Source organism: Vigna unguiculata, chromosome 1 (assembly GCF_004118075.2).
Source record: "Vigna unguiculata cultivar IT97K-499-35 chromosome 1, ASM411807v1, whole genome shotgun sequence".
Lineage (NCBI taxonomy): Eukaryota > Viridiplantae > Streptophyta > Magnoliopsida > Fabales > Fabaceae > Vigna > Vigna unguiculata.
The window spans coordinates 742521-757012 of record NC_040279.1 but is presented as its reverse complement, the minus strand read 5'-3'; the positions used below and the strand labels follow the sequence as shown (position 1 = coordinate 757012).

The window sequence follows — 14492 nt, the reverse complement described above, 5'->3', positions numbered from 1 at the left end:
AAGTCAATTTTATATATGGGAAAATGTAAACCAATCTTACACAGTCATTGTATATTTTTTCCTAAACTTTGAAATTATGCAGAACTTGGCAGTATCATTTTCCAGTCTTCATCCTAAAATTCTGATTAAAGAATTCAGAATTCGCCACTAATTTGAACACACACAAACAATCACAGGAACTATGAGCTGTTTAGATACAAATTGAAAAACAAGAACAAGAAGCAACAAGAGAACAGAAACTGATAAAATCATGAAAAGTGTGAGTGTGAATGTGAATCTCACAAACCTAACTGAGGAGGTAGAGTTGTGGTCCATCCATGCATATAATGTGCATCATCATCGATTCCCTTCCCTATGAAAACTTCCAACTCCAACACCCCTCAACAAATTCTTACATCATGTCTGAATGCACCCACAATATTTGTAACAACATTCAATCAATGCAAGATCATCTTTCCAAAGTTGGTCAAAACAAAGTCTGAACCTCAAGTGTTCGTTTGCAGATTGGTCAATTAGTTGTGCCTTTCCAAAAACCAGATAAACCATGCATCCATTTCTAGCTGGCTAGAAGCTCCAACAATCTTACCTTCTTTTACATTTTCAAATAAAATGCAAGTTTTTTTTTTTTTTACCTCAACTTAATGTACTTTTAAATTGAATCTGTGAGAACATGTATAATATGTTAGAACCCAATAGTAAGAAAGAGGAGTTGGGAGTCCAAATTTTCTATCTTTTCTAACAAATGCAAAGTTTACTTTAGATAACTGAAGCAAGGACCTAAGAACAATTTTAAAGGGAGCTGCATAACTTATTTTGCTGTTATGCAGTTCATCTTAACCACAGTTTTTCATAAAACTTCATTTTCTTAGATCAACCATGGCTTTATTAGGAATTCATTCATATCAAACAAATTCTTATGCAAAACATCAAACTTTTCTGTTGACTTGAAATTAGTTAATCTAACACAGTAAATTGAAATTTCTGGTAAAATAATACAGGAGACTGCTTTTAAACTATGTATAACTATTATATCAAATGTGATAAAAGATAATCACAAAGATAATATAAAACAGTTCAACCAGTTTTAAAACACTACTAATCAAATGATCAACCACAAGTTTGACAATGGTGTTAGGAAGTGAATGAAGTAAGTCAATGAGAGAATCAAGTTGCATCCCATCAACCAGATTTTACTTTCCGGAACACACTAAATCAATTTCAGAAATATTTTTCCAAATCACAGTTTTCCTACCTCTACTACCTGTGATGGGGTGCAAGAAGAAATTTGATGGGGGTGCTGGAAGAAATTTGAGGATTCAAAGTCTCAGATTTTAACAAGTTCTGGTTATCTTACAAAATCTAAATATGATATTTATCAACTAGAAAAAACCTCAAAGGATATTAAGTATAACTAACATGAAACCTGATAATAATTTAGCTATTTTAACAAACTAATGTAATCTTTTTGAATATATGAAACTATTGTTGGAATACAAATCCAAGAGAGTTTAGAAGTTTAAAGTCTAAGAAGTGTGGAAAAGCCAAAAAAGTATATCTAAAAATGAAATACAATATTGAATAATAAATTTTAAAATATGATTATATTTATCAATAAATTAAAATGTTTAAAAGTTATGTTCATTAATATATGAAAAATTTGAAAAAAAAAATAGCATAAAAAATTGAAGAGTGTGTGAGAGTTGAGAAGGCCAAAATATTAAAAACATAGAAAAGGAGAAAACTAATGTTGTAAAGTTGAAAAAAGTTTAGATTAATATTATTGAACGTATGAATTCATATTTATTAATAAACTGAAATGCTTGAAAATAGTATTTATAATTATATAAAAAGTTTTAAATGATAAAAGTAAAAACAATAATATTTAGAGGAAATATAATAAATATTGACACATATATTTTTAGTATAATAAAAGAAATTACCATCTTAATAGAAAAAAATTATGAAGTTTTTGTCTTTAACAATTAATGTAGATATTTATTAAAAGAAAATTAACATGTTAATATGTGTTTATCTTTGAAGTAATTAATATCGATTTTAATTTAAAAAACAAAAAATAAAAGGTAAAAATTTATATCAACGTTGATTACATTATTAATATTAATTTCTCCTTTTATAAAAACACGTAATAATTAATAAATATTAAACTTATGCTAGATTATATTAATTATTATTAGAGTTTAAATCAAATTAACGAAACTATATTAATTATTATTAAAGTTTAAATTAAATTAACAGAACTAAAATTTGTGTATTAACATTATATATTTTTTATACTAAAAATGAAATATCTTTGTAGTCAACTATTTGTTAACGTTTATAAATGAAAAAGTGATTAATTTAATGATATTTATTAATAATACAAAATTTTTGAAATTAGAAGCAAGTAGAATGTGCGAATGTTATGTTTAAAACAATAAAAGAATTTAAAAGTAGAAGGTTTGAAAAATATAAAAGGATAGAAAATAAAGCTTTAAAATAATGAAAATGGTAAGAATGATGAATTATAAAGGGTTAAATATGATTTTGGTCCCTTAACTTTCAGTGAATTTTGAAATTAGTCTATTTCGAAACTTTGGACCAATTCAGTCATTCATCTCCGGAAATACGTGGATTTAGTCATTTTAATCAAATTTTGTTAGGTTTATTTGATATTTCCTACGCATTTCAGGATTTTATTTGAGTTGTTTATACAGTTTGACACATTTTTGCTTTAATGTTAGGTCAAATACTATTATGAAACGTGCTTGAAATGTCAAATAAACTTAATAAAAGTTTATTAAAAGGACTAAATCCATGTATTTTAATCGAAAGATTGAAGATTAAATTGGTCAAAAGTTTCAAAATAGACTACTTCCAAAATTCATTGAAAATTAAGGAACCAAAAATATATTTAACCTAATTATAAACAATGATTTAGTCAATATTGTAAGGCCCAATTATTTTGCCCCAATATTTTAGGGTTGTCTTAAACCAGTTGGGCCTAAAGGCTGGCCCATAGGGTGTCAAGGCCCCTAAAGCAGCCAAGGTCTCCTATTCAGCTCTTACTCTTGCAAACAGCCCCTTCTCTTACGCTCTCATTTCTTTTCAGAAGCTCTGCTAGGGTTTCGAGACTCATTCATCTTCAAGCGAGTTCAACTCATTTTTCCACTACGTAAGTTGATTCTTCTCCGTATGTTCTTTGCTTTCAGCGTTGTAGTCGTGTTTCTAACTAGGGTTCACATTGGTAACCCGTCTTAAACCTGTTCCGTTGTTTTTCAGCTTTCGAGTCTGTTTCTAGAGTTGTTGTGCTCACTGCTTAGCATCAAAGTACTTTTGCTAGCTATTTCCAGGTAAGGGAAGCTAGGGTTCATTATTTTATTCGATTTCTCTGGTGTTTTGATTCTATTTATTGGTTTGAGATGCTTGGTTGACGTTATCATTGCTTGAGAACTGTTAAAATGTTGATTTGGTTTGAAATGGCTATCTGTGCACGCGAGAACAGTGGAGAACTTTGATAATCTTGCCTAGGCGAGCCGATCTCGTTCAAGCGAGACTATCAGAGGCTGCTCCCTAGAACCTGCGCAAACTGTCGCTCAGGCGACGTGCCCCTATTTTGAGTGAGAGCTCATCTCGCTCAGGCGAGGAGGTCTCGCCTAAGCGAGAGGACGCGAAGGCCCTGTTCCGACTTTTCGAGCTCTCGCCTAGGCAAAAGGAGCTCGCCTGAGCGAGAGAATCCTCTTGCCAGAGTGAGACCTTTCTGCCTGAGCGAGGAGCTGGGTGAGAGTGCGTATTGTTATGTTTTCTGCTATGTTCTTTTATGTTTGCCACATTTTTGGGTGAATTAATGTGTTAAAAGTATGGAATGAGTGATGTACATGTATGGGATTGATTCATGGATTAAAAAAGAGGAGTTTGGTATGGTGTTGGTATGAAATATGAATGAAGTTTAGTTATAAAGTTTGGCACAAGATTGGTATGCATGATAAGTACCTACTTGATTGGTGAAATAGGATTTAAATGTGGTTAGGGCGCAATTCCACGATAGTTTTGTGGTGGTGCCTCATTGGTTAGGGCGTAATTCCATGAGCCTTTAGGTGAGACCTCATGGTGGTGCCTCGGTTGATCGAGACGTAATTTCATGACCCCTATTAGTGGGAGTTCATGGTGGTGCCCCATCTATATAATTTAGTAAGGATTCAAGGTAAGGATTGCATCCTGACACTCTAAAGAGTCAGTTAGTCTCACATAGAGCGTACTGACTCTAGTGGTGAGAGTAGCAGGAGGCGTGGAACCCATTAAGGGCTAACCTTGTGTTGGGGGGTTGAGACACCGGAAATATTTAGCTCGGTAAAGTAGTAAAAGCCACCACAAGCACAAGCATCCACTGGATCTGACTAATTATATGTATCCAAATGAGTTATGTTTGAATCTTAGTGTATTGTTTGTAAGTCATAACATAATTGGTTGACTTATGCATCTTGAACTATAAAATTGTATGTGCGGTATGATAAATTGTTTTCTGCTCTAGCTTACCCTTTTGTTTGTTGTATGTCTTGCTTGTGTGGTTCTCTCCTTTTGCGATGATCATCAATTTATTGATGTGAGTAGATGCGAGTAATCATCGTGGCCAACATGGTGATGGAGGTTTCGCTACTTAGTCATCTGGACTTGGGCTTTGCTCATTATGTCTTTTGTTAAGGTTGTGGCCCATGTATTACATTATTTAGTACTGTATTTTGGATACTTTAAACTTTTTACCCTATTCTGTACTGACATCGTGGTGTGCCTAAATTATTGTTCTAAAAGTACTTTGAATGGGATAATATTATACTCCATCGATCTTGCTTCTTATATTTTACTATGTGACATTTTCTTTAATTAGCTTTATTAATTAAATAGGGTGTTACAAATATAAAGCTTGAGATATATGATTGTCCATATATAAAGCTAGTGATCTTGAGTTGTAATGTCTAAAATGTCTTCGAAAATATAAATTGAAATGTTTGAAAGTAATCTTCAAAAGTATATGTCAAAATGTTTGAAATGCGCTATTTTTTTCTAGGTCAAAGGCTATTTCAAGTGAAACTATATCAAACTATATCATTAGATTAAATAAAAGTGAATAATAAATGGCTGAAATTTGTAATCTTAACAACACAATTTCTCCAATTTGAACACAAAAATTAAAATTGTCTTCTTTAAATAATAAATAAATTAAAAAATGAAAAAAAAAGGTTAATATCTAATTTGGTGTTCTAATTTTATTTAAATTTTTTAAAAGACCTTTAATTTTTTATTTGTTCAATTTATTTAGTCTTTTCCATTAGATTGACATTAACGTTGTGTCCGTACAGTGTCACATGTCATGTTATTGTCACATGACATTGCTTGTTTTCAATTTTGTTCCCTTATTTATAATTTTGATCCAATATGTTCTTCTATTTTCTTTTAAATGAAGCAATTTGGTCTTTCTCTAATTTGAGACCAAATTAGTTCAAATTATTCCACCTAAATATTCAAATTATTTTTTTATATTTTTACATAAAAAATTTCTATTTAAACTTCTAATTTTTTTAAATATTAAAAATGTAAAGATAATTACAACTTTTATATATATATATATATATATATATATATATATATATATATATATATTTATTTATATTTACATGATACTTTTTAAAAAAAAATTATATATCAAATCACTCCATCTAAATATTTTAATTATTTTAATTTACATTTTAAATAAAAATCATCCATATTTAAACTTATAATATTTTAAAAATATTAGAAAATGTAAATATAAAGTGACACTTGTCACAATAAAAATATTTGTCACATTGAACATTTAAAAATTACACGTGACACCTTACATTTACATTTTTAATATTTTAAAAAATTATAAGTTTAAATAGGGATTTTTTTATGTAAAAATATAAAAAGAATAATTTGAATATTTCGGTGGAATAATTTGATATATAAATCTTTAAAAAAGTATTTTAGCATGTTTATATAAGTTGTAATTAAGTTTAGTTATTAATTTAATCTCAAATTAGAGAAGTACCAAATTGTTTCATTTTAGAAAAAAAAAAGAGAACCAAATTGGATGAAAATGATAAATAAAGGGACTAAATTGAGAATAAGCACCGAGATGAAACATGATACAGATAGAGATGACAAATAAATTTGTCCCTATGGGTATTGTCCGAAACCCATCATCGTTTTGACGGGGAATCTCCACATTGACTGAGTATGGGTAAGTATGGAGAATCTCCGACTTTTTCAATTGGGTATGGAGATGGGTATACGGATGTACATATCCCCGTCATAATACCCGTCCCCGTTTAAATTATTAAAATATTTCCAATTAATTAAATAACCATATATATATATATTGTTTTTTATTTCTTCTAATTACTTGGTTTGTCATGAAACTCATTCGCATTTCAAAATATATTTTTCATCTTATCATAACATTTATGTAATTATGTTAAAAAGATGTATGTCAATTAAATTTTTTTATGTCTAACATTTGAATATTTATATTATTTTTTAATATTTTTATTTATTGTATATTTTTCTTTTCAAATTAGAATGTTTAATACTCTCAATTTAAGTATTTAATAACAAAAACCTTTTGTTTACTAGATAATATAAACAAAAAAATCATTTACTTATTATTCTTATTATTAATTTTAATTTCATTTGAATAACTCTTTTGTTTCACTAAAACAATTTTTTTTATTTCTAAACTACTAAGTATATATGTTGATATATGAAAAGTTTTCTTAAATCTATCAGATATTTCATACCCTTAATTATATATTTGTTTTCCTTTGTGCGATTTCTTTCAATAGTCTCTCAAATTGTTTGTAAACATTTATTAATTTTTTAATATTTTTATTTCTTGTTTATTTTCATTATGTAGAATACTATTTTGATATATTTTATTTAATTATTTTTTATTTTCTAACTCTTTATCAATCATACTGTAATTTTGTCACTATAATTGTATAAATAATTTTTATTTACTACAATATAAAAAATTAATGTAATTGTCATGAATATTTTTTTTTATCACCATCTAACATAATTGAAGTTCAAAAGATACAAGATCTATGTCAAAATTTTATTATTATGATTATTATTTTTCTTTGCATCATTTTGATCAAGTAATGTATTGTAAATTTTATTACTGTATAAAAAAGAGATTCATTAGAATTTAAAAGATTGAAGTAAACAAACATTTAAAATACATTTTAATTTGAATATTTGTTTTCCTTTTATATTTTTTAAAACATATTTTTAAATTTTATCAACTAGGTTTCATTAATGTTTCCAAATTTAATAAATGTGTTGGTTCTCATGAAATTTTATTTGGTATTATAATCTAAAATATAAGCAATTATAATTTATTTTAAACTTTTATTATGATTATTATTTGTATCATTTTGATCAAATGATGTATTATAACTTTTATTAGTATATAAAAAAGAGATCCATTAGAATTTAAAAGATTGAAGTAAACAAACATTTAAAATATATTTTAATTTGAATATTTGTTTTCCTTTTATATTTTTAAAAAAATATTTTTAAATCTTATCAACTAGGTTTCATTAATGTTTGTAAATTTAATAAATGAAATTTTATTTGATATTATAATCTAAAATGTAAACAATTATAATTTATTTTAAAGTATTTGATATCGAAGAAACAACCATCCTTCTAATATTGAATATTTGATAATATTATGTTTCCTTTATTATAATTTTTTTTTATTTTATAAAAATTAGTTAAAATTAATATTGAAGTAGTAAGAAAATGAGTATGAATATGGGTACGAGATTATACTGTTACCGGGTGGGGATGTGGATAAGATGAAAGTTTGATAACGGTTGGGTTTGGGTATGAAGATGAATTTTTTTTACGGAAATGGATATATGATGCGAAACCCGTGCCCGCCTCGCCTCGTTGCCATCTCTTTGTACAGTCACGACATTAAAACCAACTTAACAAAAAAGGCTAAATTAAACATTTTAAAAAAATTAAAAGACTAAATTAAACAAATAAAAAATTAAATATATTCTTAAAAATTCAGATAGAATTAGAGTCCTAAATTATATATTAACAAAAATTAAGAAGTTTTGATTTGTATGCCTCTGCAGTGCTGACATTGCAAATGTGGGACACAACCAAAAACAAAAACTTGTCCCAAAATCATAATCACCGCTGAACCTTCAAAACCCAAACCCAACCTCTTGTTTCACATTTATCCAATATCATACCACACTTTCCATTTCAATCTCATCCTTCTTCTCTGCACACTTCAAAACCCAAATTCCAACCTCTTCTGCAAGTCAATGGCAGCCACGCCTTCTCTCACTGGTGCCTTGTCAAACTCGCTTGGACTCCGTGACTGGAGAAACCATGCCCCTTTGTCAACTTCTCTCTGTCAGTCTTTCTCTTCATTCATTTTCATTTGGGTCATTTCTAGATTCGTAAAAATTGCAACTTTTTTGCGGTATCTGTGCCAGTGTCTTTGTTTTTGTCATGCTTGGGTTTTGGGGTTTCAATTAGTTTGTCTAAATTGTTGTACTATTTTCTTTGCTTACTTTTAATTTTCAAGGGGTTTATCTATGTGTGGCTTTTTTGGGTTGTTGGGGGAGGAGATCTTGTTTATATTGATGTGTATATGATGATGGATAGATGGATGATGTAATTCTTCCATGTTTAAATGCCCCTTTTTCGTTCATTTTGTTTAGAGTGAAACCAACATCAAATTATGAAAATGAACTGGAGTTATTGAGAGTTTGGTCGGGTTTTTGTTCATATAGTTGTCTTTTAATTCAGAATGCAGTTAAGGCTTGATTGAAAATTTGCCCTTCTTGATTGAGAATATGTTTACTTATATGATATAGTGATGAACTAGAACATTGTAAGAGTTTATGCAAGGTGAGCCCATGTTTGCTTTTGATTCACAAAATTGAATTGTTATCCAAAAGTTACTCATAGTTGGCTGTTGTTAAATAGGTAAACTAAGCTCCAGCTCAAATATAGTTGATGTAAAGATACTATCTCGGTGTGGTTGTCGGAAAGTTGGACATGGCCAAAGAGGTTTCCAGTTATATGCCTTATTTGGAGGGAAGAAAGACAATAATGGAAAAAGTGATGATACTCCTTCTAAGGTTAGTGTTTTCGTGCGGTCAATTTCATGTTTATACTCACAGGATCACATATATGCTTTTGTATCCATCTTTCTCCGTGGATTACTTATTTCATTCACATTCAAGATAATGGTTACTGGACATAAATTTTATGCTATTTGAAAAATTTGTATGAACTGATATGATTTTGATGCTGTGTCCATGTCTTGGACACAACACTCTCTAGCAAGAGGTAATATTTGTAAAATGTAGAAATACTTTTGTTTAGGGTACTCCCTACACAAACATGCTCCTTTTATAAGAAATAAGGAATCCGAGTCTCTATAGTACCTACTATCAACTATAAGAGACCCTAAACAACTTTGTACTTCATAATGGCAAGAAAGAGAGATAACCACATCCAAATGAAATATACGATTAAATGTACTAATACAAACAATATTTGGCCCAAAGATATTGATGGTAATCCATACTTGTTGGAAAAACATCAACGGTAAACCATACTTGTTGGAAAAACATCACCGGAAAAATGTTGGCAGTGAAAAATACTCACTGCAGAACTTTTGCAATGAGCAGAAACACCAACCGGAAAAAACTCAACGAAAAAAGAAACTCATTAGAAAAATGTCGGTGGTAGACATTACAGACATTTAAATAATGCGAATGATGAACAGTAACTCCAGAAGTGAAAATTAGCTGGTGGGGAACAACAGTGCTGACGGTAAACAGTAATGCCGACTATGAACAATGACACTAGTGGTGAACAAAAATGTCGGGTTTAGCCAGTGACTATGATGGCAAGCCAAGAATAGTGACTTTTAAGGAAAAAACCATAAACATACATGATTTTTCTAAAATATTTATGCCTATAAGCAATGAGCTTACAAGGAAAGCATGGATCTGGGTGTCCTTTTTGATAGGCTCTTGGTATCATGCTGAGAAGAGAGAAATTGAGAAGAAATATAATGAATTCCATGTGTTGTGTATACACATGAGTATTCTTATTCACAATGAAGAATAGAATAGACACAAAATAAGGAAAAAATCAATATGGTTCCTTTCAGCCACAATGTAAAACAAAATAGACCTTGCACTTCTCCTGATAATGTCATCAGTGCGACAGAGGGTCAGTTCTTCCATGGCGACATTGACAGAGGAAAAGTCCAGTTCATCTAACTTTAATAAAAAAATTATGGGTTTTACAGATTTGTGAAGTTTTTCCCTCGTGGCTTCTCTTTTTGCTGTGATGGTTTCTCTGCAATCTGCTATGCTGCTTAGAGATTGTGAATACAGGAATGTAATATTCCTATGTATTTTTGTTGAGTTCAAAAAAATTCTTCTGGATATTTATAGTTGATGATTTATTGTGGAATCGTTCTAGGCAGGAATTCTTGGAAACATGCAAAATCTTTACGAGACTGTGAAGAAGGCACAAATGGTTGTCCAAGTTGAAGCAGTGCGGGTGCAGAAAGAACTTGCAGCGTATGGCTCTCTTATTATACAATTTTAGCTTTGCTTGTTTTCTTTTTATAAACAAGCGTTTGTTCCATTATGCAGAGCAGAGTTTGATGGTTATTGTGAGGGTGAGTTAGTGAAGGTATGGTTTTTGTTCTCTTTCTCATAGCTATAACTGTACATTAGATGAGTTTTTTTTTTTCCTGGAACAATGTCATTCATTATTTGTGCCAAATGTAATTTTTTCGACTGCTATGTTTTTCTATCCTTATTCATGATCATGATTTTTTTCATTAAATTATCAATAATTATAAATTAATTTGTAAATATAATTTTCTTTGGTCACTTTTGGTTATGTATAATTTTAGGTAACGCTGTCAGGGAACCAGCAACCTGTAAGAACCGAAATTACTGAGGCAGCTATGGAATTGGGATCTGAAGTAAGTAAATAATTCAAGTGATGCTGTGTTTATGTACTCTATTTTGTGTTATGTCAATGATGCACACTCGTCAGGTATAACTGGTCTAGGCATTTAGAATATCACTTTCAAAGATAACAAAAAGCATTGGAGGATAATAGATTAAATACTAGATCATCTCATTATCATAGTTTCTTTCTTTCATTCATGTCATTTGTGAAGAACAATGTTTTGGTTTAGAAATATTTATTAAAATCACAAAAAGTTCCTGTTCTTTGTCCCTCTCATTTTACCTTATCCTATATTTTTACATGAAAAGAAAGTGCATTGAACTTGTCTCTAAAAATTAAAATAAGCTCTTGCGTTTCAACTTTTGGAAATGTTAAATGAACTAGTTCTATAGAAGTTGGAAGTGCATTAACTAAGAAATTTAATTCATTTAATCTTTTTATTCTTTTCCCTTATGTACTTGCGAAGAAACTTTTCCAAATATGACCCTAGTTTTATTTATAAAAAAAATCCAAATGTGGTGTTTAATGGCAACAATAAAACTATTATTTATTATCAAACATTTGTGAGTTGCAGAAACTCTCCCTATTAATCACTGAGGCATACAAGGATGCACACCAGAAGAGTGTACTGGTAAAAATCCTTATTTTGAAGAGGAAGAACAAATATTCATTTGCATCTGTGGTTATGGAATTGAAAGAGAATGTTATTGCTTATGTTTGTAGGCCATGAAGGAAAGGATGAATGATCTTGCACAGAGCTTAGGAATGCCACCAGGTCTTAGTGAAGGATTGAAGTGATGTATACTTTTAATTCTAGACTTTCAACATTGGCCTCAATTTTGCACAAACATGGCAGGTAGACTTGTTTGTTTCTTCATTATTACTATGCCTGTGAATTTGTATTCTTGGTTATTCAGAAAGAAATGTAATCCTGGAATTATTTGAAATTTCTGTTTTTCGCATTTTACTCGCATTATTTTTGCTGGAATGGTGAAATTCTGCTCAGTGTCCTGTTATCCTAGTCTAGAACAATCAATTCAAAATTCATAAAAGTTACTCCTGAATTATATATTCTGGATGATATTTGTAATCTTAAACCAGTTTCTTATAAAACTGCATTTTCTTAGACCAACTATTGTTTTATTAGGAATTCATATGCAGCAACCAAATTCTTATGCAAAAACATCAAACAAAACTTTTCTGTTGGACTTGAAATTGATTAACACAGTAAATTGAAATTTCTGGTAAAATAATACAGGAGGCTGGTTTTTAAGATTAAAGATGTATGACTATTATTATATCATCAGATATGATATGATGAAGATGATCACAAAGATAATACAAAACAATTCAACCAAATCTACAACTCCACTATGAAAATGAAGTCCATGAATGAACTAAGTTGGAAAGTGCTGTAGTGGAGGATCCAAATTCTGCAACAGCAGCCATAGCCATTTGTTTGAGCTTAAAACTTCTGTCTCTGATATCCTTTGTCTCCATAACTTCCCTCACTCTCTTCTCAACTTCCTCTGCACTCACAAACCCATCTTCTTCCCTCTCATTCACGCCAACCGCCACCTTCATCTCCCCCACCATCACCTCCCTGTTCGCGTGCTGCTCTGCGTACAGCGGCCATGCAACCATCGGCACCCCCGCCACCACCGCTTCCAGCACCGAGTTCCACCCGCAGTGACTCACAAACCCCCCCACCGATTCACGACTCAGCACCTCCACCTGCGGTGCCCACGCCTCCACCACCATTCCTCGATCCTTGGTCCTCTCCAGGAACCCATTTGGCAGCACCGAAGCCAAGTCCAATGGATCCCCCGGTTTTGCTGCTTCATCAATTTGATTTGCTCCCTCCTCTTCTAATGGTTTTTTGACGACCCACAAGAACCTGTGCCCACTCCTCTCTAACCCTTTCGCTATCTCTTTCAACTGTGCCACCGAGAACGATCCTCGGCTTCCGAAACACAGATACACCACGCTTCTCCTCGGTTGTTCCTCCAACCATCTCAGACATTCCTTGCTGTCTCTTCCTGCATCTGATTTTCGTACAAACCAAAACAATGCAAGTTCACACTCACTGTATCAGAAAGGAAGAGCCTTTACCAAGGCATATAAGCCTCTGGGTCCCAAACAAGACATTGTCTTTATATATTTTTATATTCAATTATGTTATTTTTCTGTAGATAAAGCTACAATGGTGCACTTGAGAAAAAGTACTAGTCTCCAGAAGAGTCCACCATGGTATTCATGGTGGGTGTGAATGGAAGGTAAGAAGAAAAAACTAATTTGTATAGAATGTTAAGAAAAGATGAAACAATCTCGAACAAGTGGAGAAATTATTGTTAAAAAAACATCATGCACGTGACTAAACCTGATTGTTGAGGTTCCGCTATGAGTGGTCCAATATAGTAAACGCGAGGTCCACGTTCGGCGTTTGGAAAACACGCGCCCTCCGCCACGGCGTTAACCGCCAGAGGCTCGAGCTCTGGAAAGGAGTTCACTATAATCCCACGCGCTTTGGGAAGGCATGTGCAGAAGTAGAGCATGTCCCAGTAGGAAGGGTCGGTCCTGTCTAACACGGGTTCCGGCATGTTCACCGCTTTCAGAGGCGCGTTGCCCGGCACGCGCAGTTCCACCCCGACCATATCCTTAAACGACTCGCTCCCCTGTTCGTGGAGTTTCGGAAAGTACGAGAAGAGCGCGAGAACGGCGGCGCCGGAAGTGAAGAAGTAGTAGACTGGGATTCCCATGGAAGAAGCTGGTTCCATGGCGGAAGTGCAGAAGAGGTCGATTATGAAGGCTTTGACGGCGGTGGTTTGGGAGATTTGGGAGAGGGAGGTGGCCACGCTGGAAGCATTTGCTTTGATGAAGGCGAAGGCTCTGGCGGCGAGGCTGACGGAGGTTGCGGCGGAGAGTGGGATGTGGGGGAGGCGGAGGAAGGAGATGGAGGGATGTGCGGCGGTGATGCGGCGGATGTAGTATTCGATGGTTGGGTGGTCGAGGAGGCCGGTGGTGAGGATGATGGTGATGGTGAAACGGTGCGTTTGGATGAGCTTGGCAAGTTCAACCATGGCTACAATGTGGCCTATGCCCGGTGCTGGAAACAATACAATTGTGTCCTTTTCCATTTTGGTTGATTGGGTTGGTGAAACCTTCGAAATCATATGAAGTTGTTTTTTGGGTTAACAAGGTGGTGCATTTATATTATTTCATTCTCAATAAAATAAAAACAGAAATAAATTTAAATTATTTTTACTTTAAAAACAAAAAAGGTATAATCAACCTTGCATTCATCCTATGGGCATTTCTTTAAGAACCTCTACACTTTACAATTTTATTTTATTTTATTTTCATTTTTAATTCTGAAATACATACTGGAAATGTTTCATAATGTATAATGCTTTGATGGAGGTTGAAGAAGAAAGGAATGGAAG

The 14492-nt window shown here is 32.1% G+C and overlaps 2 protein-coding genes across 3 annotated transcripts; one reads left to right on the top strand and one right to left on the bottom strand.

Moving 5' to 3' along the window:
- Window positions 1-8173: 8173 nt before the first annotated feature.
- LOC114186953 (nucleoid-associated protein At4g30620, chloroplastic-like) lies at window positions 8174-12105 on the top strand. The gene is made up of 7 exons (XM_028075043.1): window positions 8174-8451; window positions 9031-9185; window positions 10546-10646; window positions 10722-10761; window positions 10988-11059; window positions 11624-11680; window positions 11773-12105. The coding sequence occupies exons 1-7, from the start codon at window positions 8361-8363 to the stop codon at window positions 11845-11847; spliced, it is 591 nt and encodes a 196-aa protein (XP_027930844.1). The 5' UTR covers window positions 8174-8360; the 3' UTR covers window positions 11848-12105.
- A 159-nt stretch (window positions 12106-12264) lies between these two features.
- LOC114186917 (UDP-glycosyltransferase 88F5-like) lies at window positions 12265-14226 on the bottom strand. 2 transcript variants are annotated; one of them, XM_028075005.1, is made up of 2 exons: window positions 13430-14226; window positions 12265-13088 (listed from the first exon to the last, which is right to left on the bottom strand). In XM_028075005.1, the coding sequence occupies exons 1-2, from the start codon at window positions 14220-14222 to the stop codon at window positions 12421-12423; spliced, it is 1461 nt and encodes a 486-aa protein (XP_027930806.1). In that variant the 5' UTR covers window positions 14223-14226; the 3' UTR covers window positions 12265-12420. The 2 variants fall into 2 exon arrangements, with proteins under 2 accessions (XP_027930806.1, XP_027930800.1); XM_028074999.1 differs by having other exon boundaries at window positions 12265-13094; window positions 13430-14225.
- Between the last annotated feature and the right edge of the window lie 266 nt (window positions 14227-14492).

Excerpts from the sequence above, each read along its gene's own strand:
- LOC114186917 (XM_028074999.1), bottom strand. The coding sequence starts at position 14,222 with ATGATTTCGAAGGTTTCACCAACCCAATCAACCAAAATGGAAAAGGAC. Across the intron at positions 13,095-13,429 it reads AGCGGAACCTCAACAATCAG|ATGCAGGAAGAGACAGCAAG; the intron begins GTTTAGTCACGT and ends TACGAAAATCAG.
- LOC114186953 (XM_028075043.1), top strand. The coding sequence starts at position 8,361 with ATGGCAGCCACGCCTTCTCTCACTGGTGCCTTGTCAAACTCGCTTGGA. Across the intron at positions 9,186-10,545 it reads GTGATGATACTCCTTCTAAG|GCAGGAATTCTTGGAAACAT; the intron begins GTTAGTGTTTTC and ends GAATCGTTCTAG. Across the intron at positions 11,681-11,772 it reads CACACCAGAAGAGTGTACTG|GCCATGAAGGAAAGGATGAA; the intron begins GTAAAAATCCTT and ends TTATGTTTGTAG.